This window comes from Lutjanus erythropterus, chromosome 7, assembly GCF_056507025.1.
Source record: "Lutjanus erythropterus isolate fLutEry1 chromosome 7, fLutEry1.hap2, whole genome shotgun sequence".
Classification (NCBI taxonomy): Eukaryota; Metazoa; Chordata; class Actinopteri; order Lutjaniformes; family Lutjanidae; genus Lutjanus; species Lutjanus erythropterus.
Window position 1 is genome coordinate 30,490,001 of NC_139323.1, and position 14,513 is coordinate 30,504,513.

At 39.8% G+C, this 14,513-nt stretch overlaps 1 protein-coding gene across 1 annotated transcript in view; it reads left to right on the forward strand.

The window, feature by feature from the left end:
* Positions 1-7,574: 7,574 nt before the first annotated feature.
* The window catches only part of LOC146324218 (adenylate cyclase type 1-like), a 63,813-nt gene continuing 56,874 nt past the window's right edge, over positions 7,575-14,513 (forward strand). Inside the window, exons 1-2 of the mRNA XM_084723513.1 lie at positions 7,575-8,718; positions 12,322-12,471. Of these exons, the coding sequence (XP_084579639.1) occupies positions 8,104-8,718; positions 12,322-12,471 (765 nt within the window). The 5' untranslated portion in view covers positions 7,575-8,103. The remainder of the gene's footprint in view (positions 8,719-12,321; positions 12,472-14,513) is intronic.

Genomic DNA, 14,513 nt, shown 5'->3' on the forward strand with positions numbered 1-14,513 from the left:
TGTCACTTACTTCAGGAGAGAGAGAAATGCAGCCTGTGTGTGTGTGTGTGTGTGTGTGTGTGTGTGTGTGTGTGTGTGTGTGTGTGTGTGTGTGTGTCTGGCTGCTGTATCACTTCACTTCACGGGGAAGATGCTAAACAGGAACGATGAGACACTCTGAATGAGCCAGTGGGGATATGAGATGGAAAATAATACTGCATTTTATGTTCCAAAACAACTTAAAGCGGTTTAAGTGTGGCACAGTGGACAGGTTTATTTATACAGCACCTTCTTACACACAGGGGTGTAGCTCAGAATATTTTACGTTAAGAGAAAAATAATTAGAAAGAACTAAAATGACAGTTTCAACACGAAGCTGCACGTAAAGGAATGTCACTGAGTTTAAATTAAAATTGGCAGAGGTGATGAGGAGGTGAAAGTGAGATTAAAGGGACAGTTTGAGTTCTTTGAAGTGGGACTGTATGAGGTATTTACATTAGAAAACCCAAACTATCTCTTTAAAATTGTGTTTTTTATGAAGTGCTTAAAGGCCTGAATTGATGAGATCCAGAGGGAGGCTCTCAGCTTTGGTCCAAACCTGCAGAGAGCAGCTTCACCAAAAATCTTGAATCTCCATATTTTTTACTTTTTTTCCTCATAAATCAGTGCCACTTGTCACCCTTTATGTCTGTCTGTGTGTTTTTACAAATATTTAACCATTTAACAGTATTAAATAGGACAACTAACTTTGACTGAGCAGCATTCAATTAGTTGAAAAAGTTTTTTCCATTTCCTGAAAAGTAACAGTTTTGGACACACAAGGTTTCTGCTTGACAGCGACAATATTCAAAATATACTAAACAGCACAGATGCACACACAAGCATCACATACACTTGATCATATACAGCAAGATAATTAAATTACTGTTTCATATATGTATACATATATATATATGTATATATATATATTTCTGTATTTTCTCTTTATGTTTGATATTTGCACAGAGTTGTTACAATTTCATTTCACTTTCGTACAAATATGCATGGGACAAATAAATTGAATCTTTAATTTCTTGAATCTTGGACTCGGGGATGAACTGATCACATTTTGGACGTCAAATGTCGAGGTCACTGTGACTCAAGACTTCATGTGCTGATTATGACTAAATTGCACAAAAATATCTAACAGGAAAAAAGGATGAAGCAATGACATTTTATATCCAAAAGGTCAAAGGTCAACTTCACTGTGACATCATCATGTTCAGCTCCCGATCAGTCCTCTGTAAAAATAGTCTCTAAGTGAAGACAGCACGTTTCTCACCGGAAATTATTCACTTGAATTAAAGTGATAAAAAATACCTTTTCTTACATTTCTTAAAACTCCAGCACACATATATTATACAGACGTGGATGTGACTTGGACTTTGGTTGGCAGAGGCAGTAACTCTAGTTTTTCATTCATTAGTTTTCAGAATTGGAAAAGAAACATTATGAACAAAAGTCCAGGAAAAAGCAATGCACCTATAAATTTAGATAGTTAGCTAGATTAGGAATGAACACAATTTTGCAGAAAATCTATTTGTTCCATTCAGTTTGACTCTCATAAATTCCTATGTTCAAAAATACTGTGTACAGACGCCTTTTTTCCATTTTAATAATTGATCAAAAGAGATGGATTTATGAGAAGCAGCAAAAATTAGGTGATAAGGATGGAGGTGATGAAAATGTCTGCAAATTGAAAAATAGAGGGGTAAAAATGGATGTGAAGTGAAAAATCAAGTCAAGTGATTTGATTAATTTAGACCCGATTTGATTAAAACAGAGCCGCGTTTCATCATTAACAACACAAAAATTCCAATTATCACTTAAGAAAAGTGGCCTCAAGGGTGGAAGCAACAAAAAACTATTTTTAAAAAGTAGAAATTATGGAAATGCATGTGAATTGAAGAGACGAGGGGTGAAAATGGATGTGAAATTAAAAAAATTGGGTGATTTGATTAATTTAAACCTGATTTGATTAAAACGGTTCTGATATGATAAAAACAGAACCATGATTCATCATTTACAAAACAAAATGGTCATTTATTATTTAAGGAAAGTGGCTTCAAGGGTGAAAGTAACAAAAATAATTGAAAAAGATTAAAGTGATGGTGAAAAAAAAGAAAAGAAACAAATTTCTCCCCTGGAGGATCAGTAAAGGTTCACCTTATTTTATCTTAACTTATCTTATCTTCTATCTCTGACTGATGACTCTTGTATGTTTTTTGTGATTTTAGACCTTGGGAATCCTCCAAATTGTGCTAATGAACTTATTCTCAGACTCTGCAGCACATCCATCATATTTACAGGCAAAACAGGGTTTTATTGTTTATTCACTACTTTTCTATTCATGCTGTTTTTATCCAACAGTACTTGCCTTAATCTTTATTTAGATTTTTAGTCTATGTTTGTTGATTTGCCACAGCTAATTCCTTGTCAGTGAAAACCTACTTAGCAATTCAACAGTTTCTGATTCTGAGTCAATAGATTTATAGACACATTTAGAGTTTTAAATCCTCAGATTAACTGTAAGACAGTGCAGGGAGTTAACAACATGAGAAGAGTGTGTGAGCTCTTTTCACTCTGTTAGCAGCACCACTAGACAAAATCTTATTAGTCTCCCCTCAGATGAGGGTCAGATTGTCTTTCTTCTTACTGTTGTGATCTCGACTCTGCGGCCTATTGATTTAAAGCACGCTGGACGATAGTGGATATTGACCACATAGTAATTGACTGTGTGCATGTAGAGACTTTTTGTTAGGAGGGCCCAAAGTGCTCCACATTGACTTGTTCATTGATGAGTTGGTCTATTGACCCTCTCAGAGATCTTAGCGATCTGACGCACATGTGCAACAAAAAGCAAGGTCTTCGGTCAGGCCACCGAAACATCTGCATGTGTCTTCTGGAGATGTGCACTGAGGAGAAGCCCCTTTTAGATTTTAACAGCCTGTTATTTTGGCTCCTGATCTGATCAGACAGTTCAGTTGTACGATGAAATTAAGACGCAAAGCTGTGAGGAGGAAGCATCGCTCTGCTGAGGAGGCATTAATGTAAAAACCAGACCAGTCTCTTCAATCTTTCTACAAACTACAGGAGCTTTGACTTTCAAATAGCGTGCAGTGCATTCACTCTGACGCAAATCTATCCCTTTAACCTCTGTGGAGAGCAGATCCACCCAAATACCACGCATAAAAAATGTCAGATGACATAAATTGGGGTTGGAGGGGTCAAAAAAACACTTTAACATATGTGTGTAAGTTAATGTATTTAAGTTAGGTCATACATGAAATGCAAATTAACATTTATTTCACCTCAAACTATGATCTTTTACTAAACCTAACCAAGTACAAACCCAATTCCACAAAATACAAACAGAACGCAGTGATTTGCAAATCATTTTTGACTTGATTTCACCATCTACAATCCATAATATCATTAAAAGTTTCAGAGAATCCAGAGAAATCTCTGCTGAAAACCAACAATTAATGTCTGTGACCTTTGACCCCTCAGGCAGCACTGCATTAGAAAACTGCATTAAAAGGCCACATCATTATATAAAGGATACTACATGGCTCAGGAACACTTTGGAAGACTGTTGTTACTAAACACAATTTGTTGCTGCATCTACAAATCCAAGTTAAGACTCTACCATGGAAAGAGAAAGACATATATCAACAACATCCAGAAACACTGCAGACTTCTCTGGGCCTGAGCTCATCTGAGATGGACTGATGCAAAATGGAAAAGTGCTGTGGTCTGATCAGTCCACATTCCAGATTGTTTTCACAAATCGTGGACATTGTGTCCTCCAGGCTAAAGAGGAAAAGGACCATCCAGATTGTTACCAGCACTAACTTCAAAAGACAGCAGCTGTGATTGTATGGAGGTGTGTTAGTGCCCATGGCATCTTGGGTAACTGTCAGAGCTATGAAGGCCCCATTAATGCTGAAAGGTGCAAACAGGTTTTGGAGCAACATATGCTGCCATCCCTGATGTCTTTTTCTGAGACATCCCTGCTTATTTCAGCGAGACGATGCAAGACACATTGTGCACGTGTTCCTACAGTGAGTTCAGGCACTAGCATGACCTGCCTGCAGTCCAGATCCGTCTCATATTGAAAATGTGCGGTGCATTATGAAGCACAAAACACAACCTGAGACCAAGGAAGGAAGGAAGAGACCCTGAACTGTTGAGCACCTAAAGTCCTGTGTCAAGCAAGAATGACAAAGAATTTCACTTTCAAAACTAAAAGAGACACTGTCCTCTGCCTGTGTTTCTCATTATTTTGCTGTGCTGAGGACACTTAACCAAACCAAAACATTTGTATTTGTCATCCTGGTAACGAGACTCGACACTAAATCTTTCTTTGTGGTGCGTTTACAAACAGCTTGGACAAATCCTACTGATTCTACCTTCAATCTGTGCCAACAACGAGAGCAGTCACAGATGCACATGAATGTGTCACACTGTCACTTTTCTGCAGGTACATTATAAGATGAATTTATACGATGCATACATTTATTTTTGGCTTAAGGCAAATCAGAACTGTGATCACTTTTAACTTGACATGTAGCACAATGTATTTTGTCTTTTTCTACTTGTGTATTTTATATTTGTATCTGTATATTTTCATGTGACTCTGTTTTTGTCACCTGCCCTTCAGCACTATGGAAGTAAATTAACATTCTTGCTAAAACCCAGCATATTTATATCTTGTTTTTTGTTGTTGTTGTTTGTTTGTTTGTTTGTTTCATACTACTTTACACTTGCTTCAACATTCTCTCTCTCTTGGTGTGTAATTATTATTTCTGTTTATTTTATTTAATGAGGGACAATACAGATTAATTAGCACGAACACTTAAGTCCATCATGTAAATGTGCCAGATTTAGTCATACAGGCTGCAGCCCCTGGCGGGTTGATGGCATAGAAAAAAAACCCCATTAAATAATACATACAAGCACATAGGAACAGACAGACATACATAAGCATAAACAGTAAAACAAGGACATAACCATATAACAGAAAACATGAAAGAAAACATACTATATAAAAGCACATAAGAACATAAACACAGACACAATTATAAACAATTAACACAACAGTGACATAACAACAGAATTCACTGCACATTTTAATTTCATAGCTTATTGTTAAATGACAAACTTTAGTGATATGTTCATAAGTTATTCTGTTTTGATGATTTTTATCTTTGCACGTTGCTTGTTTAAATACATAAATTATATTTTCCTAGAAACAAATCTTTAATGTCTTTCAACTGGTTGTGAAAACTCATTGAATATCAATCCAATGAAAAAATAAATTCACACTTTCTATTTTGCACAGCTCTGCTCAATTATGATAAAAGCATAAATATTCTGAAGATCTCTGCTTGTTATATTCTCATATTAAGGCTGCAACTAACTAAATTATTTTTATTACCATTTAGTCTGTTGATAATGTTCTGGATTAACTGATTAGTTCATTTTATAGCCAGACAGACATGTCAGCCGGCTGATATTATTGGCCGATATTTGCCCATCAGAGCTCTATTTTGGTATATACTGTATGTTTTCTGACATGCACCAATATGAAAACTTTGACCTGTTTAAAAAGTTTATTGTTAAATTATATATAACAATAAACTTTAGATATCATTTTCGGCATCTGTCCTCAAAATCCAGTATTGGACCCTTTATTATTAGACCATTATTAGGCTTACATAGAGGGTAATTAAGACCACATTTTAACAGAACTGGACTGTAAACTAAAGTGTATTATTTCCCACTGTTAGATCCTCATTAGACTTTAATAGAGTGCAATGATGGAAACAAAGCACATCATCCACCTGCAGTATTACAATAAGACTGTGCAGTCATCAATAGTCTGAATATTCATCTACCTCTATAACTTTGGCCTTTACTTTGAAGATCTGGTTCACATATTGTTTTTAAATGGGGAAGTAGCAGACATGTAATTTTACTTCATTTTACAGTACAAGTCTGCTGTAATGTGTTCATCATTACCTTTAAAAACCTATTAAAGTCTAACAAGGGTCGAACACTGACCAAATAAAGGACAGCATTTCTACTTTTTTGTCCAATGTATTTATAAACTACCACTTGTTATGTCTTATTAGTGTACAGTGAAATAAAGTTAGACTGGAAATATTCACATTCAAGAAGCTGAAATCAGAAAATTTTGATGTTTTTATAAAAAAAAGGTATTTATTTGTATATTTATTCACATATTTATTCGTCAATACCTTAATTCTATCAGCATTTGTTATACAGCAAACAAATTTGCTTTAATTGGTGTGTTGGTGTTTCAGCTTCAGGTAAAAACTCACATTAACTAACCTACAGCATAATGCAAAGAAATGCACAAAATATGCACAAAACCATGCAGAAAAAAATGCAAATATGCACCAAACATGCCCTCAACCACAGGAATGGTGCATCACATTTTCTCCTCAAATAAAGCCTAATGAGGGTCAAACAGTGGGAAATAGTACACTTAAATTACAGTGCAGTTCTGTGTTCCTGATTACCAAAAGTCTACTGCTGTTTAATAAAGAATATATTATTTATAGTTTTTCCCCAATACCAAGTATGGCTCCTTATGTCTTATTAGGATACTATAAAATAAAGTACAAGTGAAAACATTCACATTTGAGAAGCTGAAATCAGGAAAAAATAATCAAAATGGTGCATCAATTATCAAAATAGTTTGAGATTACTTCAACAGGTGACAACTAATTAATTAAATGACTGATTGCTGCAGCTCTGCATTTACATAACGTTTTTTTTAACATGTCATTTACTGTGCTGCTACTGCAGCTGCTGCTATTCTGCAGATTTACCCCTCCTTTATTTTCTATATCCTCGCATATTATAATTCACAGACCAACTGAACGATCCGTGCTGTAATTGTCAGTTATATGTCCTTCCCTGGTGATGCTGAGTTACATTTTCCACTGATATATCAGCATTTGTTCTGCAGCGACCGAATTTCTCCTCGTGGATGTTTAAGTTTCAACTTCGAGTAAAAACTCACATTAAATATCCTGCAGCATGAAGGCGCGAAATATGCACTAATACATGCACAAAATATGCAAATGTGCACCAAACGTGCCCTCACCCACAACAATGGTGCACCACATTTGAAGATGCGCGTCATCATTCTTACATTTTCACAGTTAATTCCCGCTATTTTTAGTCTCTGCGCGACTGTTACACCTTCTGCCTCTAACGGCGTTTTTTTTTCTGTTAATTCTCTGTGTGAAACGAGCACTTGACTCTGCAATAAAATCTATGAGGGGAAGAGATGCGGGAAAGACCAAATTGTTGCTATATTGGAGCATCCACCGGTGCAGCTGAGCTATTTTTAGCTGGGAACTACATCAGCTCTGACTGCAGACACTGTGAGGGGAAATCACCAGCGCTGTTTTGCTGCTGTCTTCACCCAACCGACCGAGCCACCGACCAGCCGCTGACATTTCACTCCGGCAGCAAATTAGAGCGGGAGAAGGACGCACACAGGAGAATATAACATTTACTGCGTGTGTGCGTGTGAGTGTGTGTGTTTGTGTGTGTGAGTGTGTGTGTGTTTGTGTGCGTAAAAGGAGGGAAAGTAAAGACAGAGAAATTATTTGTCAGAGGATTTTTTTTCTTGTGACATTAAGGGCTGCTGGCTGAGGTGTTTTGACAACCATCGGTCCTGTCAGAGCGCAGGATCACCGGTTAGATCACCGGTAACCCCCCTGTCTGAGGCACCGCAGGGGGTCCGAGACACACACACACACACACACACACACGCAGAGGGAGAGAGAGACAGAGAGAGCGAGAGAGAGAGAGGGTCGGGCTACTTTTCTGACGACACACCAACAGTCGTCAACCTGTGGATAGGGCGGGCGGGCGCGCACGGTGCTCTGCTGTCTCCTCTGCCACCCTCTCCCCTCTGACACCGAGCCCGACATGCAGGACGCATGAACTGGGAACGGGTGCCGGTTCGATTCCCCAACGGAGGCGGAGAGGAGCCGAAAAGTTGAGCGGGGAGGGGGGTCGTGCGCCATCCGTCCCCGCTTCATGAATGGCCCGAACATGGAGGAGGTGCCATTCGAAAGAGTCAAGACCCGGCGGAGGAAGGGTCACTGCCCGGCCGGTGCACCGCTGGGCGCCATCGCCTGCGAGGACGAGTTCAACAGCCAGGAGCTGGAGGCTCTCTTCCAGAACTACAACCTGAAGCTGGAGCAGACCGCCACCCTCAAGGCGCTGGCGGTGCTCATCGTGGCCGCGTCGTCGCTGTCCCTGGTGGAGCTGCTCTCCAGCCCGCGTCTCACCTTGTCCAAGGGCTCCTACCCGGTGCACTGCGTGGTCTTCCTGTCGCTGTTCATCGTCACCAACGTCAAATACCTGCAGGTGACGCAGCTGCAGCAGATCGCGAAGCTGGCGCTGCTCTTCAGCTTCACCTTTGCGCTGCTCTGCTGCCCCTTCCCGCTGGCGCTCGGCACGTCGGAGCTGGTGAGCGCCGGAGCCCCCGAGCAAGGCGTGTGGCAGCTCATGCTGGTCACCCTCGTGGCTTACGTGCTGCTGCCGGTGCGGACGCTGCTGGCGGTGCTGTTCGGGGTCATGCTGGCCGCGTCCCACTTCATTGTCATAGCGACGTCGGTCACAGGGAGGAAACAACGGCTGTGGAGACCGGTAAGAGCTGCACCTGCACGCCAGTCATCCAACTTTTCACTTAAACCTGCATCACACCAAATAGGTAGCGGGTTCAGCCTCCAAAACACCCAAAAACTACAAGTACCTGAGCGGCTGTTCCAGTTTAGGAGGCTGTGGCTGAACTGGGAGGCTCCCAGTTGGGGTCTGACGTATGGATTAGGGTTCTTACAGGTGCTGGAAATCCTTGAATTTTAGTGTGATGTTTTCAAGAGCTTAGATTTTGGATAAACTGCTTGAAATCGTAATTGCATCACTCTGTGGCTGAGTAGTAGTTCTCTGTTTAGATAAAGAAATAAAACAAGTCAGAGTGAACATGAAGACGACTCCGCTTGAGCCTGACTTGCAACAATAACAACTGATTTAATAAGACGATGAAATGAAATGGAGCCTCATCATTCTGTCCATATATATGTATATAAAAAAGTGATTTACCACAGCTGAAAGGTGCCGAAAAAGCCGCAGGAACCCTGGTGAAGTGGTGCTGAGAAACAGCATGCGTATTCAGGAAAGAAAAGGGTTAAAGTGAGTGATCGATCTGAGTTCCAGGATGCTGTAGTTTGTAAAAAAAAAAAAACTGGAGCAGAAAGTTTGAGATTTTGCGCAGCGCCAGTGCTGAAGCAGAGAGGAGCTGTCCAGCTGCTGGTGCTGAAACTGGATCCTGCAGAGACACACAACTCAGTGCTGTTCCCTCACTGGTGCCTGACACACAGACTGAGGTGGCAAATTTAGTGTTTAGGATTAGTTTTCCTCTCATCATCAAAGGGGCAGTTCACCCCAAAATCAAAAATACATATTGTCTCCCTGAACTGTAGTGCTATTTATCTATCAATGTATTTTTTGGTGTGAGCTGCAGAGTAGAAAAGAGAGCAGTTCAGGCAGATTCTACTTGCAGAAAGAAAGTAGTTCCTACATGAAACTGCTCACAACAGAAATAAGAAGAGAGAAGGCTGATATCTCCAAGACTCCCACCAAAAAATCTGGATGGATAAACAGCACTAAAGGCCATTTTTTTCTTTTAACAAGCCAACAGAATACGCTGATGCACACTCATCCTCACCAAAAGAATAATACTGACTCGTTATCACAGAGGTTGAGAGGTCACAGAGGTGTAGTTTACTAAGAAGAGTGAGGATAAAACATGTACCTTTTGAAATAGTTTTTTTGGATAGAGTTCTGTATAAATTGTGTTTTTAGTTAAAGTTACAACAAGGAACTTTTTTATTTTGTTATTTTGGAGCCCCCTGTGGACAAGAGTGATAGTGTTTCCACCGTAAAAGCCACAAAATATAATGTCAAAAAGAAAACTTTCTAAATAAAAATCTCCCCCAGCTTCTTTTCAATGTACTACCCACTGTAAACATCCAACCCAGTGGCAGGCATAAAGAATAACTGTAGAAAAAAGCAGATCTTCTCACTGACAATCTCGTTTGCTTTTGTGGGTCATACAGAGACATCAGTATTAAATTGAGACTGTTTCATGACCAACTTCTTGCAGTGGCTTTAACACGTGCAAATCTAACTGCGACAACCTCAGCCAGACAAAACCTCGGGGACCCCTGAGGGGGACCCGGACCCCAGGCTGCGAACCACTGCTCTCAGACGGTACATGATGATGATTATTTTTTATTATCGATTATCTGTCCATTACTTTCTCAACTAATTGATTATTTATTTGGTCAGAAAAAAGTGTTAAAATCTGCAATGATGTCCACAAATGTCTTGTTTTGTCCACAATAGAGTTCTGCACTGAGTCAGGTACCCGACAGGTGACCCACAAAAATGTTGTGTGATTTATCACTCATTTTTGACAAGTGGGACAATTTTGAAGGGGTTTTCACTTTTTCCCCTCAATCATGTTGGGAAAATAAATTTTAAAAGATCAATCTCATAGCTAATTCAATTTTTTATTAAAAGTAAACGTCAGCTCCGGCGATGGAAAATCTGACAGAGTAGACGTCTTACAGAGTTGACATGTTGCACATCTGATAGAAATATTGTTTAATGAACCTGTAGTAAAAGAGAAAGTTTACTAGTGCTTGAGCAGTGTTCCCGCCTTTTTTAAACCAGGAAGTGAGACAGGGGTCTTTAGGGTATAGCTGACTCTTTTTATGCCTGATTTCATGTTTTTGTTCAAATCTGAGTTCCAAGTTGACAGAAATCTGGGACACAACTTTAAAGGGCCAACATTTTTATTTAAAAAATCAATTTTAGAGCAAAGATAATTATAACAGCAACTGAATGCATTTTTTTTAAAACACACTGTTTGAAGTTGTGACTTCTTGCTGGGTTGAGGTTGTTTTCTGACACAGAGCAAATTCAGAAATTAAAAAGAAAAACTTAAATCAAACCAAAATATTTCATGAATGACATATATTATATAAATATAAATTCTTAAAGATCAAATGTCCAGCAAAAACCTTGAATTAGAGGATTGGTGTAAATATGTATTTATTTATTTATTTTAATTTTTTTGGTAGGACATGAATTGTCACAGTTCTCAAGAACAGGTGTTATAGGAGTTTGACAGGTAAGGGATAATGTACAGTGAGCAGGTCATTATTGTGGAATAAACGAAGACAGGACAGGGTTTATTTCACAGTAATGACCTGCTCACTGTACATGAAAGGTTTAGATATTAATTCAAATTGTAGGCTACCTGTTAATGAATTATTTTTAAAGTAACCAGTGTAATGAATACTTAAAGCTTGGATCCTAAAGTTTGGATTCTCCATGAAATCAGATGAAATGAGTCTGTGTTTACATTTTTTAAGCCAAAGTTATAGCGAGTGGTATGTTAGCCATGACAGTATCTTTAAGTCTGAGTAAAATTACATCTCATCTCTCTCAATAACCTCTCATTACCAGATGCAGTTCAACTTAAAGGTAATCCTTTTTATATTTTTTTAGAGGTGAAATTACCCAGTAATTTACTAGAAAAACAGTAGAAATCAGAGAAAAGTCTGAAAAAAACAACTTTATGCTGCAGGTGTCCAAACACCCTGGTTGGGAACCGCCAGTCAGAAGTGTTTCGCTCATCAGTTACAGTCTGATCCTCAGTGAAGTTTTATTTATGAGGTTTTCTGGTCACCATGAAGCGTAAATGTATCATCCATCTGGCTGTGTTGGATTAAAGCATTTTATTTGACCTTTCACCTCTGACCTTTTAGGAATCGACAGCACAGAGTGGCTGCAGCGTTCATCCTCCAAATCAAATGTTCGACACGATCAATAGTCTCTGATCATTAACCAATAATGCACTTTGTCTGTCAGCTGGTTCACTGTACAGGTTTCTGTTCTTTAAGTCACACCTACGATTCATGTAATCACTGTGCTGACCTTGATTTCTGCCATTCAATCCAGCCTGTGGATTAATCAAGGATTGTGAAGTCTAATCTAGCCCGGCTGTATGATTACACACAGAGACGCACATATGGACACGTGTGTTCCTCTACGCTCACATGCACATACAGTGTGGTAGATGCTGCCAGCTTTGTCTGACAAGTCTGTTCTTGTCTTTTGTGTGTGTGTGTGTGTGTGTGTGTGTGTGTGTGTGTATGTGTGTGTGTGTGTGTGTGTGTGCAGCTGGTGGCCAACGCAGTGCTGTTCACCAGCGTCAACTTGTCGGGGGTGTTTGTGAGGATTCTCACTGAGCGTACCCAGAGGAAAGTCTTCTTGCAAGCCCGCAACTGCATCGAGGAACGGCTGAGACTGGAGGATGAGAACGAGAAACAGGTGAGGCGTGAAGCTGCACACACACAAATAATGCACAGATGGATTGAAAATGAGAGCAAGAAGACGAAGAAATGCAACCACACCTCATGTTGTATGTTCATGAAGTCTTCACAGCCTCTTGAGAAGTTTTTTTTAAGGTTTCAGGTGCCAATGTGTTCTAACAACCTGCCCACAGGCACGCAGTAACTATGACAGCGGCTATTTAAGGAAAGAACAATTACTGTGGCACATGCACCAGCGCCACACATTCCACCCCCTCTGTGCACACCTACATGTAGCGATTTAACAAAGGAGCAATCAGGCAACTTTAACACACAGAAACACTTTGTTATGCGCCGCACCCTCCCCACCCGCCATGTGCACAAAAACCCACCTACACCAGTTGTTAAATAGAGAATTAATTATCCCGTGTATGTAATGCGCGTCTATACACGTCTCACCTTCCTTATGCACAACATTCCCGAGCGCACACGCGCACTTAGCACCTGTGCTTTGTAGATTAGATGATGATATGCTGTGTTTTCCCCAGCAGTAACAGGCTCCCTTCTGACAGGTAATTACACAAGCAGATTGCTTTCATGGCCTCCCTACTCCAGTAAAGGTCACAGTTTATCTGGGTGAGTGAAACACACACAGACCCCTGATTGGGATCTATCAACAGCCAGCCAACAGCCCGCCACCAGGCTGCCGCTCATGTTGTCCGCGAACAAAAGTCTTAGATTTGAATTTCGACCATCAAACAGCTCTCTGGTTATCACTCGGGTGTTTGCTTGGGTTTTTGCTGTGAGCCGGATCCATAGGTTGTATTGATCCCTGAACGTGTGTGGGGCTATGTGCTGTACATCTGGGTGGTACAATTGACTTCTCAGGTCAATAGCAATCTCAGAATCCAGAGACAATGCGTAGTTTCATTTAGGTACATGTCAAAAATACATCCCCTGTTCCGAAGTGCTCGTATCTAAATAACTTGGCCAGTATAACTGCAACTAAACAATCAACAACACAAGGTTAACTTACTTTTCTGAACCTTTGAACTGTATCTTCATTTGGAGATCAAACTTCCTCAGTCGTCATGGAGATTAATCTGCTGACATGCGAGCTCAGTAGCTGTTACAGCTTCTTCCAAATTTTCTTTAGGACTTTGAATTTAACTGTCAGCGTTCACTCTTGACCTCGGAAGCAGGACAACAAAGGAAGTCCCCTGTCAAGGTCTACTTACTATCTTTTTTCTGGATTTTCAGCAGCTATTGAGCTTGTACTTCAGCAGATCCATCCCCGTAAAAATCAAAAAACAACAACAAAGGGACTCATAAAACAAAAAACACAGACTTTGGCTACTTCTGTACAACAAAAAAAAGTCTCTTCACAGTGTCCACTTGCTATCTTTTTCTGGACTTTCAGCAGCTATTAAGCACATGTATTCAAAGAGGAGTACCTCAAACAAACTCAATTTGAGTCCAAGAAGCGCTCCAACCCAAATATTTTTTGAGATCCATCACCATGACAACCAAGCAAACTCCATCTGTCGATCAAGATTGTGTGTTATGAATGAAACATCCAAGAAAAAGGTCTTTTGTGCAATTTGAACATGCAGTAAAATGCACCCCCTGCCCCCCTAAAGTCCTCAGACCTTAACAACAGCAAAACAAACCCAACTCAAGGTGCTCTTACTAGCTTTTTGTAGACCTTTAAACTGTATCACACAGACTTCATTTTTAGGTGAAACTTCTTGGAGACTCATCTGTTGACGTACTTGCTCGGTGGTTGTTTTGGCTTCTTCCAAAGCATTTTTAGAATAATAAATTTTAGCATCAGGTTCATTCCTGAGCCTTCTCCATTTTCAAGGTCCACTTACTATTTTCTGGACATCAGCTATGTGAGTGTCTATTTCAACAGATCCATCATCATAAAAATCAAAAAAACAACAAAGGCCATCTTTTAAAACAGTAAAAATGCATTTATTGTCATGGTATGGTCATGTTAGATCTTAAAACTCCAAGCCTTCAAAGGAAATAAAGGTATATATATCCCTATCCAAAGAA